Source organism: Tyto alba, unplaced genomic scaffold, assembly GCF_018691265.1.
Source record: "Tyto alba isolate M040663 unplaced genomic scaffold, T.alba_DEE_v4.0 Super-Scaffold_33, whole genome shotgun sequence".
In the NCBI taxonomy this organism is placed as follows: domain Eukaryota; kingdom Metazoa; phylum Chordata; class Aves; order Strigiformes; family Tytonidae; genus Tyto; species Tyto alba.
The window spans coordinates 12,628,928-12,644,339 of NW_024881308.1; the positions used below are offsets into that span (position 1 = coordinate 12,628,928).

Genomic DNA, 15,412 nt, shown 5'->3' on the forward strand with positions numbered 1-15,412 from the left:
TAGATAGGGTAAAACATGAAACCATTTAAGCTGAAGCAGGTAAAGATCCACCTATTTGTTCACATCACATTCCTCTACCTCTATCCCTTCCACTTCCTTCCTCCTTGCCCTTTTTTTTTTATCTTTTCTTTCTTTCTTCCTGGTCCTTTAGTTTCATCCCCCCAGCTGTAGCTCCTTTCTTTTCGCCACCTCCTCCTGACCACCAGAATCCCCAGTTTCTCTGCACTACCTCAGGTCACACTCACTGCAGTATTGGTGCATTCACCCGTAGCACCCTACACTCCCCAGGGCATTGCCAGCCAGACACAGCCCTGCAGCGCACCGGGAAGCTGATGCACATACAACTTGCTGAAGTAACCAGTGACAAAACCACCTGAGCATGTAAGCATACAGAGCACAGGGCAGGCATCTGCTTCCTTCTGCGATGGGACAGCAAATGTAATTGCTGCACACAGTCCCCCACTCTCCATCAACCAAAGTGACTTTAGGTGCAGTCTCCTATTGTGAGAACTGGGGTTAAACAGACAAGCTGTTATGTGATCACATGGACTCAAACATTTTGTTCTCTTCTTAACAATAGTAAGCATTAGATTCCATGTACCAAGACACATTCCTTAACAGCTAAATTGTAGCATACGAATCTCAGTCCAAGTAGATTGAAAATCTTTCCACAGGATCTAGCAAACTGTGAAATCCGGTTGCTAGCTAACACAGATTTGCAGAAAAGCAGAGTTACTAAGAAACAAAAAAGTCCACAACAGCTGTAAGTGTGCATTTTAGAATATGCATTTCAATAAAAGGAGCTACTAATTCCAGAGTATTTCTGCATCTTCACCCCCATCATTTTCAATTACTAACCTAGTAGTTATAAAAACCAAACTGATCAGAAAGTTTCATGAACTAGCCCAGAACTCAAGATAAAATTTTATTTAAAAAGCACTACAGAAAGCCAGGCTCTCTGAGAGAACGAGAATGCAGGCATATAAATAAAATGGACAAAAGAAAATAATGATCTTTCAAGAAGTTGTTGAATTCTTGCAAAAATTAAACAGTAAGGTTTTTTTCAGCACAAGGGCAAACTGTGAGTTCATACTATGCAGTCCTTAGTGCAGACAACGTAGGAAAAGAGAAAAATTACTTTAAAATACCAAGTGATGCTAATGGCTAAACAAACCTTTAAAATGAGTTTCAAGCATTGCATTTTTATCAGAAATGATGGTACAGTTTTTCAGAAGTTTCACATACACTTTTAAAATTGAAACTCTATTTCAGTTGTAATAATGTCCTGTAAAAGCATGGCAAACCTCAACGATTGCAATTTGGTAAGGTAGTCTCAAATCATTCCTTTTTAGAAAAATATTTAGAATAGTTAAGTTTTTAAAAGTTATATATATACACACACACACGCACACACCTGTTCTTTTTCCCCCTACACAAATCTTACAGAAGAATGTTCCCATGTGTTTACCACTTAAAATAAGCTCTGGTTCTCTATGTAACAGATGCTATTCAATAGGCAATTCTGATAGAATAGAAATGGCATGCAACAAAATATGCTGGGACAGATGACATTAGAGTTCTTAAAGGCTAAGAGAGAGTCTTGAAATTACTTGTAAGCTTAGAATCAAAATTCCAGGAAAAGCCTCTGGCACCAAAATACAAGCATCAGCTAATTCAGGGCTGTGTCTTTCCATTTTTCCTTCACACTGAAGGAGCCTCATGGGACAGATGGCCCCTGCTGAAGTCAACAGGACTACCAGCAGACTGGTATACTAAGTAAGGAAGGATGTTAAGGTCTAACCTTTAAGTTTCCACAGCTAATGACTGGTGACAGTACCAAGAAACAAACACAAAGTGTAGAAAACTTTTTATTCTCAAGGTTGTCATTTAAAGAGCCTTATATTGTGAGCAAATTAGTTCAAAAGGTAAAGGAACTTCTGGAACTTAGAACACCGTTTAAAGGACAACACAGTATTTAGGTGATTTAACAGGTTATTTTTGGAGCACGATCAAAGTTAATGAGTGTATCATTAACATTCTTTGATACCGCTTCCTCTTATGTTAAGGTATATCTTTATCCAACTTCACAAAAGTTTTTTTAGTCCTTTAAGTGGTTCTTTGAAATTTTGAAATGAACACCTACTATTAGATGCCCTAGCAGCTTGCAAGGTTTTAAGGCTCTATGCTTATTGTACCCTTTTATTCAATGGGCTTTTAGAAATGGAGATACTTACTATAGAAGTTTACAATAAAATTTTAAGTTACTGCACGCCCAGATTATTAATGCTGCATTTCAGAATAGAATTTAGGTCTTAGTAGATAAGCGACAGTTTGTATGTTTTGTCTATATTGACAGAAAACCAGTTTGAGTACCACGTTAGCTCAACCAGTCAAACGAGTTAAAAAGATTATAAAAAAATATTTTGTACATTCTTTTGATTTTCAAGCATCAAGTAATAAATTTCTATTAAACCAAGTTGCATCACACAACTATCAAAAATTAACAAACAGAACAATGCTGGAACAAACCATTCTGCTTAATTTTGGGCTTGGTCCCAAAAGAGGTAGTCCTTAAGTCACACAATAACAAAAATTCCACAGAAGTTAACTTAACATGCCAGTCTCCTCCACCATACGCAGCCTCATCACTAAATAAGGCTATTTCATATCTCAAAATATTATAAGTTAGTGTTCATGTAAATACAGGAACTATACTTGAAAATTATTTCTTCATCTGTAACCGAAAGTCGGTTCAGCTGAATCAATATATTAACTAGGCTTTGCATATCAGCCTCATTAATAAGAATTCAGCTTTTCTCCAAATTAAATTTGAAACATGCCTAATACACAGGTATGCCTTTAAATAACAAAGGATACATGTATTTAGGTTTGGAGAGAAGCTTCAGATTGTTAAACCTCATTAGTAATACAGGTACATTTACTATCATTTCTCTACAAATGCTGCTGCTGCCATTGAATTCCTCATGGTTCCTCTTGCTGAAGCTGCAAACTCTTCAATTTCAGCATTCAGTCTATGAATTACCCATTCCAGTGCTTCACGGCCCTACAGTTAAAGAGAAGTTTATCAGTGTATAAATCTTAGTACATAAGTAAATAGGTTAAACCTTGTCTTACTGAAAATTACTACAGACACAATAGTTAAAGTACAGAAATACATGCCTCTGTGGTATTTTTTACTTCAGTAACAAGAATACTGCAAGAACACGTACTGCCTTACATTTAATGAAAAAATTCCTTTTGTCAGCAGCGCTCACATTATGAACCACAAAAGGCTTTTCATCCAGACTGCTTTATCATTCTTGAGGCTGAACTCAAGACAACTTTGGATTCCCAGAGGACAGACTCGGCTAAAACACCACTTCATTACTCCCACGTAACTACTTCAGATCTGTCTTGAAGTATATCCTTTTCCAATAGCAAAACCTAATAGATGTCATCAGGAGGGCAGCAAAATAGTGACAGCACCAGACTTAAGCGAGTGAAGATGTTTTTCCAGTGAAGATTCAGAGCTCTGCCAATAATAATTTATTATCTCCATTCAGACAAGGGAAAAAAAGAGAAAGTTCAGCAAGCTGAGCATTCAGTCTCTACAGCGAAGGCATTAGAACTATGCGGACCCTTCCTAAGCTTGCTGACAAAGCCAAAAAGTGAAAGAGGTTTTTATTCCCGTTGTCATTTAGCCAGTGTTCACACACTGTACACAAGGGTCATACTTACTTTATTAGCATTGGAAGAAATTGTGTTTGCCATTAGCCCTTCTAGGTAACTACTGAGACTGACACCTTTTACAGATATTATTGCTTCTTGTGTCAAAATGGTTCTGAAACAGAGAACAGGAAACTGAATTATTTCAAGTAGTTTAAAAAAGAATGCATTGTTGAAAAACTCACTCCCCCCCAACAAGTACATTCCTTCATCAACTTTGTTGTATAACACAGAACTTCTTGCCCCATAAACATAACCCACTTCCACAGTGCTTAGCTGCTTTTTGCTTCTACTCAAAATAAAAACCAAGAGTCTCCACTGAGTCCAAGCATCCCTTTGTGGCACACAACTATTTCAGTCTCTAGCAGCAGGAAGAGTGGAAACAGCACATCTGGAGTGCGGGTATACTGGGAGAACAGTATTAAGACATCCCCTTCAACAAAAGGGATTTAACATTTCTGACTGTCACGAGAGAAAAAACTTTATGTTAGAACCCCTAGAAAGATCCTTCAGAATTATCACTAGTCCCAGCAGTATATACTCAGTAAACTCTAAACTTGCCTTAAAAAAAAAAAAAAAAAAGCAAAAGTCAAACCTCCAAAATTATAGACTAAAGGTGGATAAATGTGACTTCTAGTGCAGGTTCTGTGCTCAGGCAGACGAACAGATCAGAAATAAAAATGTATACAGACTCAGTTACAGATAGAACACAGGACAAGGCCCTGAAAAGCAGATCTGAATTGAACTCCATCATAGCATGGTACTAAGTTTCCCAGTAGTGCTCTGCAGAAGCAACGTCACTAGAGAAAATGACAGTCCATTTAATTATTTTTCAGACAAATTACCATAACAGAGGTGATGTAAATCACAACTTCTGTTCAAGTGAAACCATGGCAATTTTCCAAGCCAAAGTGTACTATTACAGGGCAATCTCAGAACAAAGAGGTACTTACTTGTCTGGTTCGTGAGGGTGTGGTTTATAGACAAGCCTCTCATCTACTGACACTAGGTTTGTAAATGAAATCTGTAGAATACAAAATGAGATTACCCCTTGACAAAAAATACTGAATAAAACTGCAGACTGAGAACTAATGCTTATATCTGATTTAAACATTATACTTTTTCTTCAAGTTTTAGGGTTGTACAACAAGACAGAGAAATCTCCAAGTTCAGCACTTTCTGGTCTAGTTCTCTTTCATTAAGTTTTTGGGTCATTTGCCAATACACACTACCACATTTGTAAGAACATTTCAACAGTGGCATCAAACACATGGAGTAGTACAAAGAGCCAAATTTTATATGATTAGGAAATGGTGACAGTGTACACCAAATAGCTTTTACAACTTTTTAATTAACACCTCTTCTGCCCCTAAGACTACTCCTGTCCTGCTCATCAGTACGTTCAGATGCTTTGGTACTGACAAGTTCAAACCTAGTAGCTCCTTTCTGAAAAACAGAACCAGTCAACTATAAACACATTACTTAAACTTTTAACTTGCATTGTTCTAGTACAATTTTCAAGATTATTTTATTTTTCAAATTTACAAGGTATCATTGCACAAACACAACTGCTTACATTACTGGACTTAAGCTCCATTGTTTTTTTCACTGGGTCAACAACAGAGTGCTCCTGAATGTATGTCTTTGTTCTGCACGTGCCGATGAGCTAGGAGACAGGCAAACACATATGGAATTAATTATGCTAACCAACCGCAATATTTTTGTGTCTTTAAATGCATAAATAGTGGTTATTGTATTGAACAGACACCGAGACAACAGAATTAGGGCTTAGTTTAAAATAAAACTATTCTGTTGAGGGAGATCTCATTTTCAAGATGGAAGCAATCTAAGATCTGGGCGCTTTCTGGCTATCAGTCACTATATGTACCACTATTCAGCTTTCCTGATACATAAATGCTTATACTTTTAAACCATTAGACTTATTAAATGATACACATCTATTACAACATTTGGTTCACAAGCTTCTCCTCCCTCCGGCATCCTTTTCATGCTGTGATACAATACGTACCGATTTCACAATGGAGGGTATTCCCCACTCCGTACTGAGGAGTCTGTGGCTGTGCAACTTCCCACTAGGGTCTACATGCCTGTCCAGGACATCGACTCCAACCACACTGGGGTTCATGGGATTTGGGTATTTCTGCATGGCAGCCGTTGTTACCGTTTCCCAGGGGTGACTGCCAAAGCAGAATCAAGACGAAGTTGTACGCCTTTATTTTTTAATAGGTTTTCTATTAAACACATAAGTTGACATGTGGACACATTTATACTTTTAAAGCAGTTCAGTTTCCAGTTCTCAACCCTACAAATATCCTTCCCTAGAGGAAAACACCTATTTTGTAGCCTAGACAGCGCTACATGTAAGTTAAGCATGCAATACACCCAATTAATCAGGACTCCTGAGTTCGATTACCTGCTGGCTTACCATTTGATAAGAATGTTTTCCCTGTGACATAGTGTTGAGAGACTGACACTTTTTTCAGGTTTCAGTAATGCTAGACTAATTTATTAAGTTGCTACTTTCCTCTAACAAGCGTTTCCTTCGGATTATTTTTAACACAGGTATTTTGGAGCACTTGTGCCCCGACTACACGAAGTGACTCTCAGTCCCACACGAGAAGGCGCGGACAGCACGCAGACACCGCCGCGGACCCGCGCTACCCAGGTATGCCTCCGGGTTCGCTTTTAAAATCGCGGTTTCCAGAGTTTCCCCGGCTGCGTCTCTTCAGGAGCCGCCCGTGTGCCGGCAGCCGGCCCCGCGACCCGGCCATCCCGGGCTGCGCTTCCCCAGCAGCGCGGCCACAACGCCGGCAGCCGCCTGGCTGCTCCGCCCGCCGCGGCCACGCGTCTCGGAGCTGCGCCCTCCGCGCTCCGCCGCCCGGCATGCGGCTCCCCACGGCGAGTGACCCCGGGGCGGCAAGGACGGGCGGGAGCAAGGTCAGCGGAGGCGAGCGAGCCGCGGCGGCCGGGGCAGGGCTGCAGCGCCCAGCCGTCCCGGGGCTGCTACGGTGCCCAAGTCCCCTCAGAGACCCCTCATCCCCGAGGGCAGCGCCGCTTGTCCCCTCAGGCCAGCCCCCGCTTTGTCCCTTCCCTCACGCCACACCCGCGCTGCACTTACTCGAAAACATGCTCCGAGGTCCAGATCTTCATGGCGGCGGGCGCGAGGCTGGGGGAGCTCCGTCGCGCTCCCCTCACACCCCGCCGCTCCCTCCGGTACCGGCAGGGCCCGGCACTGCCGCCCGCAGCCGTTGCGCCTGCGCAGCCAGGAGCGAACGCCGGCCTCCAATCGCCGCGCGGCGCCGCGTTGACGTCAGGGGGTCACGTACCGCGTGCCAAGTCACGCAGAGCCCCCGCGGCGGCGGGCGGCTTCTCGGGGGGCGTGACCCGCCTCGTGTCGCCAACCGCGACATTTAAGGGTGACGTTAAGGCGGCAGCTGCCGCGGCTCTTGTGTTCTTCCCCCCACCCTCCCACCCCTTGAGTCGGAGCGTGGAATTCATACGCGTTTTACACCACCTCGGACCTTCAGGAGCCCTTCCCTTACGGCCGTGGGTAAAATGTGCCAACGTCCCAGCAGACCGAGGGCACCGCGTTCTGCCCCGTCACGCCTTCGCTTTCGGGGCAGCCGTCACCTGGCTGTCGGTCACCAGAGGGCGCAGAGATCCTTCGGGTCCTGCTGCTTCGCCGGGGGCATGTGCGGGATTGAAAGACAGGACACGTATAAATGTTACTTAACTGATGCATGAGCAGTCATACCAGTGCCCCACCCAGGCCAGTTTACTGGTGTCCTTAGCCAATTTGTTTTGTAAGTACACTGCCTGGAAGTTATTTTATAACCAACAGTTACAAAACAGTCTTTTTACTATTGTTCATGTTAAGAAGCACCTTCTGTAAGAGGCAGGCTGTTGCAGAATGGAAGGGTTTCAACAAACGGTCCTCAACTTTTCTCTCATCCTTGGAGTAAAACAGAAGTGATTTACATGCTTAATAAAGCAGAATCAGTTACAGCAACAAACCCCATGCATTTTGTGGAACATAATCAAGCATTTGCTTCTAAAATTCTCAAGATGACAATGTTGAAAGTGCCTTGAGTTGTACAGAAATTGTATTTTTCTCAGAGAGACAGCAGGACAGCATTTCATGGACACAACTTTCAACCAGTGAGTGACTGTTACGTACTCATAACTGCACAGTAATGGCCTCACTGTAAAAGGTTGACAGGGAAATTCCCAGAAACAGGTTACTTCACACATTGAAATTCCTGGCATCTTTCTGCAGTGCCAGAAATCCTAGCCAGTCTGTGGAAAGACTTGGATTTGGTGAAGATTCCCGTGCATTCCTGTTGTTCACACTGAACATCAAGTACAGAAGCTATTATGCAGAGAAGCTACTATTTAATGACAAACTACCAGATTCTGTTAGTATTAAATACTTAAATGAGAGCTGTTGAGTGAATAAATTTTTGCTGGAGAGATCTATCTTGATCTTATTTTTCCTGACTGTTCCATCTCACGGGACTATTCCTAAACATTGTTAACATGCTAATAATCTACCATAGTGTGTACAAGGTTATTTCTGGAAGATTGCAAGTCAGTTCTAAATCCATTGTAGTCTTAATACTCACAGAGTGATTTTTGCAACTGGAGAATTTTGCAAAGGTTGTTAAAAATGCTAGGCATTTTGAGAGGTCTCAGAATGCAAACATAGTTGTGGAAGATTGTGACCCTTAAATAGACACTGGCAATTCAGCAGATGCCCATCTCCCATCCCTTTGGCTATGTGTAGCATCTCAGTTTTTTCTGTAAAAGAAATGTTAACTACTAGGAGCAAAGCAAAATGACATCTCCAAGAAGGAAGCATGCCAACAAATAGTGTAGATTAGGAGCTAGTTTTCAACAGTTCTTGCTCATATAAACAGTTTATTTTAAACAGTTTATTTTTACAGTTTTATTCAAGTAAGTTTCTGTATTTGAATGAAATCAAGGGATGAATTACATATAAACCTGTCTTTTAAAAGGAATAATAAGATTATAGATAATAAAGCCAGACTTTAGGAAAATAAAATGTTTATTTGTAACTGCAGAGGAAAAAGTTGCACATCCTAAAAATTAGAATTCTTTACGTTGGTGATGTTGCATCTTGAGAATATCGTGTCCATTTTTATGACCAAGAATTTACTACTATATAGTTCGGTATTTTTTCCCTTATATGTTGACAGTATCTGACTAATAATTTAAATCAAAGAAGACATTATTTCAGTTAAGTCTGTCCAATCCCATGTATTACCAAGATGATCATTAAGGTTCATAATGAACAGCTACAAGAGAATATAAAAATCTGTGTAAACCCATGGTGAGATTACCTAGTTCATATGTATTTTTCAGGAGTTGTTTGCTTATGACTCTGCTAAATACAACTGATGCATGAAATGGGCCTTGTGATTATATGCTTCATATAGATTTTGGCAGAGCAATCTCCTTGGCATGACTGAGAAAAATTTGAAATTGCTCTTGGAATTGTGTATGAAAGCACGCTGAGGTTCCCATGAATTCATTTGCAGAACAAGTCATTATGATTTTGTATTTTCAAACCCATGTTTGCCAGCAGGGAGGTGTGAGTTGTCCCCTTTAAGCAGCCTTATAAAATATCCATCATTTTGACTGAAAAGCATAAATATCAGGAAATAACTCACAAACCAAAAGTCACTTTATCTCCAGCATTAGGTCCAGATCATTCATGCACTTCATAATGGCTACCAAAACCCCAGACTGTCAAACTCACTCAGGCTTAGACAATTGTGGTTTTAGCTTTCTGTAAGGAAAACACACTTAGAAATGCAAACACCATCCTGGTTTAAAGCCCTAATCCCAGAGATCAACTAGACCACTCTGCAGTACATGTCACTAAATTCTAAACTGAAAAGGGTTTGGTGACAGTGGCAGTGATTCAGCTGCACTTCTGAATGAAGTGAATGAAGGTCAGAAGTGGCATTCATAATGGATTACCACAACCAAATTTTACTGTGGTAAGACTGTGGATGACTGATACAGTGAAGAATAATGTGGAAAGTTCCGTTTTTAACTGCTGCACTTCCTTGCAACAGGCAGGATATGAGCTCTGGTTGCTTACCCTGCCTCACGTATCACAACATTTCGCAGTTTTCAGATTACAACTGAGGCAAGTTTACTGTTTCATGCACTTAAGAAAAAATTACTTAGTAGTGTATTTTTTCCCATCATATTCCAAAATATAGCTAACACTACAATGGTACTGCTTCAGTTCCTTGATCTGAAATTGAAACTTTTGATGTGTGTGAAGTATTGGTATTTACATGAAGTATTAATGGAAACCATCAAAAGTCTTGCTCTTTTATTGGAAAAAACAAGTTCTACTCCCTTTGTCAGTCTGGCAGTTGTACTGGCAGAAAACTGACATTATGGATGTTTTTCAGACATACATCTTCAATTACTTCCATTATACAATTCTTAATGACCTCCATTATAAACACTCTTTCACCATCAGCAGTTAATTCATTATTATGAGGCTATTAGTGCGTGGCTGTATTTTCCTGTATGTACTTCTTAAAAAAGCTTTGTTGGATAGCGAAGTTCTCTTTTCAGTGCTTCCAGAATCAGCCCTGTAATGCCTTGCAAGTCATTATACATTTCTCTATGAAAAGGTCACCTCAAATTGTACTTCTAATAAGCAAATACCCTTTTCAGAAAGAAAACACAATATCTCAATGTAGGAGATACTAGAGGAGTACCAACTCCTCTAGTTTTTGCTTATACTTTAATAGGAGCTTTGTTCAAGTAATTTTGATCCTTCCAGATTTCTGATTAGTATCAAAAGGAGACACTAGTGGGGAAATGACACCACTACAGAATATATCACCTCCTGAATTTGCAAATCAGTTTACATGATGATACATTTACCACGTGTCCTGGTTTCGGCTGGAATAGTTAGTTTTCTTGCTGGTAGCTGGTACAGTGCTGTGTTTTGGATTTAGGATGAGAATAATGTTGATAACACACTGATGATTTAGTTGTTGCTAAACAGTGTTTATATTAAGTCAAAGACTTTTCAGCTTCTCTTACTGCTTGGCCAGTGATGGCTGGGGGTGCACAAGAAGCCGGGAGGGGACACGGCCACAAGAGCTGACCCAGACAAGCCAAAGGGCTATTCCATACCATATGACATCGTGCCCAGTATATAAACCAGGCGGAGTTTGCCAGGGGGCACTGTGGCTCAGGAATTGGCTGGGCATTGGTCAGCGGGTGGTGAGCAATTGTATTGTGCATCATTTGTTCTGTATATTCTCTTATTATTTTATTTCTGTCCTATTAAACTGTTTTTATCTCAACTCATAAGTTTAACTTTCTTTTTTCTGATTCTCTCTCCCATCCCATTGTGAGGGTGGGAGTGAGCCAGGTGCTTAATTGCCAGCAGAGCTTAAACCACGCCACTAGGTCAGGATAGAGCTCAAACTATATAATGGATTAGCATTCAGATGCTTCAGTGGATTTCTTTCTCTCTTCAGAGAAACATAGACGGAATAAAAATATTTCCTCTTCAATACTGAAAATGTAGTTTTATCAAAACAACCAGCATTCTTCACCACTTTTTTATCCTCTGCATGGCATTAGCAGTTCTACTGCTGATGTTGAGTCCTAACAGCTGCTTCTCACTGCTTCAGCAAGCCGGTCTCCCACTCCAAAACCTTTCACCTTCCTTCTGCATAACTGATGTAGTCCCAGATTCCTTGTCACAGCTGAGGTCTGGACTCATAATTTGACCCAGGGCAGAGGGAAGGGACAGGAATGCAGCAAACAGCATTTAAGACCACTGAGCTCTATAGTTTCTTAAAGCTACCTGCTCCAATCAAGGTAGCTGCACTGTCAAACAGCACTCTATACAACTGATATCTCAGCTTTTGTGAAAGCTGTTTAAGCTGTCTGGATCAGATGCCATCTGAGGTCAGTTACTCCCATTTTCGAGCTGCTACTCATGTTGCTCCGGAACAGCTGTGCATATGGCCAGCATGAGTGCTGTAAGGAAACAATGCAGTGGAATTTCTGTTTTATGCACAGTGAACCACAAATGGAACTGGAAAATGAGATTATAGAAATAGCCAACAAATCCCCTTCCCCTAATCCCCCATGTTCCGGTGCAAATGGCTGTCAAGTTGCATGTGAAATGCAAATAAAAATTTTTACAGATTATAATTTTCTATCTTGAGACTCATACTGATCATCCCCTAAGAAGAGATGAAATAGCAGTGACCATATCAACTTTCACAGAAAAGATGCAGTTGTATCTACTTTTATTCAGAAATAACATTGAATCAATTCATCCCTTCTGTGTGGAAAACCCACAAGAGGGGGCTCGATTTCCATGAGGTTCTCCATGTAAGACCTGTTGCTTGTTACTCCATCAGAAGGAAAGGACTCTGCCTACTGTCTCACAAGCAAACTCACCTCCAAGTATCCACATCTCTAAGCATTGCCATATGAAAGAGGACCAGATCCCTACTCTGATTCTGTGTCCCAGCAGTAACTACTCTCAAAGGGCTGCTCAACCCTAAATCCACAGCATGTTTTTCTGCAGAAATAAATTGTTCACCTGCTTCCATGTTAAAATGTGATCTTGACACCAAGTCCTTGTTGGAAACAAATTGGAAAGATACATTCAGGCCCTTTTTTTTCAGTACTTCAAAAACAGTAATGAAAACAACATAAAAGCAATGCAACATCCCCAAATAATGATTTAAAAGGGCCCCTTTTATGTCCTCCAGTTAAGACTGGTTAATTTGGCAGAAACTTAGACTTACAAAAAAGACCTGACCTGAACTGATATATCAGTTCACTGATACTAGCAGCTGCTCAGCTGCGTGACTTCAGCAGCAGAAAAATGGAGGAGGCAGGAACCTATGGCCACAGATAGTCCTTTTGACAACACCATGATCTTAGACCAGTTTAAATAATTTCTGAAAGCATAGCCCAAGTGTGCTTGCACCTATGCACCGTAGTATTTTACACCACAGAGAAGTGCTACCCCTCCGACATGCTAGTGATCTATACTCATCTTCTGCTAGTGAAGATAAAAGGGTCTGTAATAGACAATTTGATCTCTGACACAGGTAACCTACAATCAGTAATAGACACAAAAAGTCCATTGCTTCTGCCAGTGCCTTCCCAAAAGGACTGAAAAACCCCATAAGTTTTCAGATAACATGTATAGAAGTACAATCTTCTAGCAGCTTTGTATGCTCACCTTCAACATTAGCCTTCATCACAAGGACAAGTGAAATATAGGCAGCAGGAATCCTGTGAAACTCTAAAGATTCAGAATATCAGGTTGCCTGGCCCCAAAGTTTCCAAATCACTTTTTTATGTCAGGAATTTAAATCACATGTAGACCTATGGAATGGAAATATAGGACAGGGAAGTCAGTTGCCCATGGGGCAATATCAAATGCAGACTTGTACAGTTTGATCCTATTTACTATTGGTCTTATTACAGAAATGAAATGCAGTGAGTTCAGACCACAACACATAAGTTTGTCTCAGACAGCTTTTCTTGTCTTTATAGGAGAAAGAAGATGACACAAAAAGCAGAATGTATAATGAGAATTATTCATTCTCAGCTGCCATATTCTATTTCCTGTATCATAAAAAAGGGGAGATATACTTTATTCCTTCTTATGACTAAAAACAATAAGGTACTAACTCTTTTCCACAGTTTTATATGCAGATTCAGAATTTGTTTTCCATTATTGATTGTATAAAAGGATTCTTCCTGTAGTTTCTTAATACACATATTTTTTCTACTGCTTAAATCTTTCATATATATGTATGCATGCACATCTGCCTTATGAAGGCCGTAGTCAAAAAGTGCTGCTGTTCTGTATCATGGTGAAACAGGGAGCTAACGAAAAAAAAAGGATGTAATTTCTTAACAATATTGCAAATCTATTTCCTGTTTCAAAATTATGTTCATTTCCTTCTCAGACACATGTAAAACAGTCTGGCTCCCAAAATAATTTCTAAGCTCTAAAATAACATATGATCTTTTGAAAGCCATCTGAGATTTGTTTGTGAGAAGGAGGTCTCCATACTGGTGTTTCCACTTACTCAATAAAGCAGTCAAATTACTAACTCATCAACATTATTTACCAGGTTGGATAAGTTACTTCAACACTGGACAATTATAGCAAATGTGGTTTGGCCACATTTTGCTGAGAGTCAGTGAATCCCTCTGTAGAGGTGACAGCAAATGAACAGAACAGCAGCACAAGGCTGCAGATTTCTGTCAACTTTTTATCATTTGCAATGATTGGCTGCATTTTGAATAGGTACCTGCCCTACAGAAAAGGCTAAGTTTAGAAGTAAGTCATATGCACTTCCTTTGTTCAGTTTTTACACACTAACACATTTGCTCTGCTCACTATCTACACATGTAGTTGCATACACAATTCATAGGACTTTGCTGTCTGTGCCAGCAAGTTTGCATCAAGAAACCTAGAAGGGGTAAAAATTACGTTTAATGAACACACAGATATTTATTCATGCACATTTAGGTGTCAAGAATCTGCTATGACAAATACTATAAATTCCTAAAAATCAACAGATGGGTAATTTTTAGCAAATAGTTTAAAAAATGTGACTTTAAAAGTGTATATGGGAGATATGTAGCTACTAGGAAGAGGGAACTTTTGAATAACTGATAATACAGCAGTACTTCAGAAAGCCTTCTGAAAATCTAATGTGGCAGAAAGTTGAACTTATTTCAGTGGATGGGTATTGTCAATGGTCTTACATTATCTATGATAAAAAAGGCATTCAGAGCATCTTGATTAGGTTTGTAATCGTAGCTGAAAAACACAGCTATTTTCTCTCTGTTGTATGATCTTTTTGTTCTTTGTCATAAAGCCAAAATCATATTCAACTTCGTTTAGCATGATGCTGACCTCATCCTCTGCTAAAATACAGGCAAAACCATTTTGCCTTTTCATTTGAACAGGTATCTGAATCTTTTCTACCCAGGCAAAAAAGAGCTGGTGCTATCAAGGTGATATTTTTTAAACAGTATTTCTGAAGCAGTCAACATGAATGCATCGTTTGATAGTTATTTTTAAAGAAACATTGGCCTTTTTTTTCAATTCTTAAGAATCTGATTCCTGCACCAAAGGACTGTCTTAAACGAAATAAACACCACTCACAATCAGTGGAAGATGCTACATTACATGTGTTGTTTATATATTCCACTCTATACATGATGCCTTATATAGTCAAGAACAGTCTTTTAGACTTCAATTTCTGGAAGTCCTCATCTATGATAAAAGTAGCTTTTCTTTTCTTTGCAGATACTTGTCACTACATACGCAGTTCTACTACATAACTTTCAGTGATGTGATTTAAATAAAGCATGTACAATGTCTCAGGTAAAGGCAGACTGAGATTTCAAGACAGAAAAACTTGAGAAAGATCCATAGTGCAAGCTTCTACTACAGTTTGCTGTTGTAGACTTGTGCATTAAATGTCAGATAAGAGCATTTGGTACTTTAACTATGGAAATAGTGAAGTATGCCTAGGATAGCATTCATAGAAGGTAATTTAGTAAGCTCTTAGCAGAGGGTGATGCATATTTCAGAAAGATTCAAAGTAGT

The 15,412-nt window shown here is 39.9% G+C and overlaps 2 protein-coding genes across 6 annotated transcripts in view; one reads left to right on the top strand and one right to left on the bottom strand.

Annotated features, from left to right (window-relative positions):
- The window catches only part of ZNF831 (zinc finger protein 831), a 56,760-nt gene that overhangs the window by 2,815 nt on the left and 38,533 nt on the right, over positions 1–15,412 (top strand). For all 5 annotated transcript variants that reach the window (XR_004409623.2, XR_004409622.2, XR_004409624.2 and 2 more), the window contains one exon: positions 6,310–6,412. The gene's annotated coding sequence lies outside the window, so the exon portion shown is untranslated. The remainder of the gene's footprint in view (positions 1–6,309; positions 6,413–15,412) is intronic.
- PRELID3B (PRELI domain containing 3B) lies at positions 913–7,032 on the bottom strand. Its single transcript, XM_033010435.2, has 6 exons — positions 6,866–7,032; positions 5,756–5,924; positions 5,303–5,392; positions 4,680–4,750; positions 3,739–3,841; positions 913–3,064 (listed from the first exon to the last, which is right to left on the bottom strand). The coding sequence occupies exons 1-6, from the start codon at positions 6,895–6,897 to the stop codon at positions 2,945–2,947; spliced, it is 585 nt and encodes a 194-aa protein (XP_032866326.2). The 5' UTR covers positions 6,898–7,032; the 3' UTR covers positions 913–2,944.

Coding starts and splice junctions, on each gene's coding strand:
- PRELID3B (XM_033010435.2), bottom strand. CDS start 6,897: ATGAAGATCTGGACCTCGGAGCATGTTTTCGA. Junction 5,393..5,755: donor TACCCTCCATTGTGAAATCG/GTACGTATTGTA, acceptor CCTGTCTCCTAG/CTCATCGGCACGTGCAGAAC. Junction 4,751..5,302: donor TGGAGCTTAAGTCCAGTAAT/GTAAGCAGTTGT, acceptor TGTATTCTACAG/ATTTCATTTACAAACCTAGT.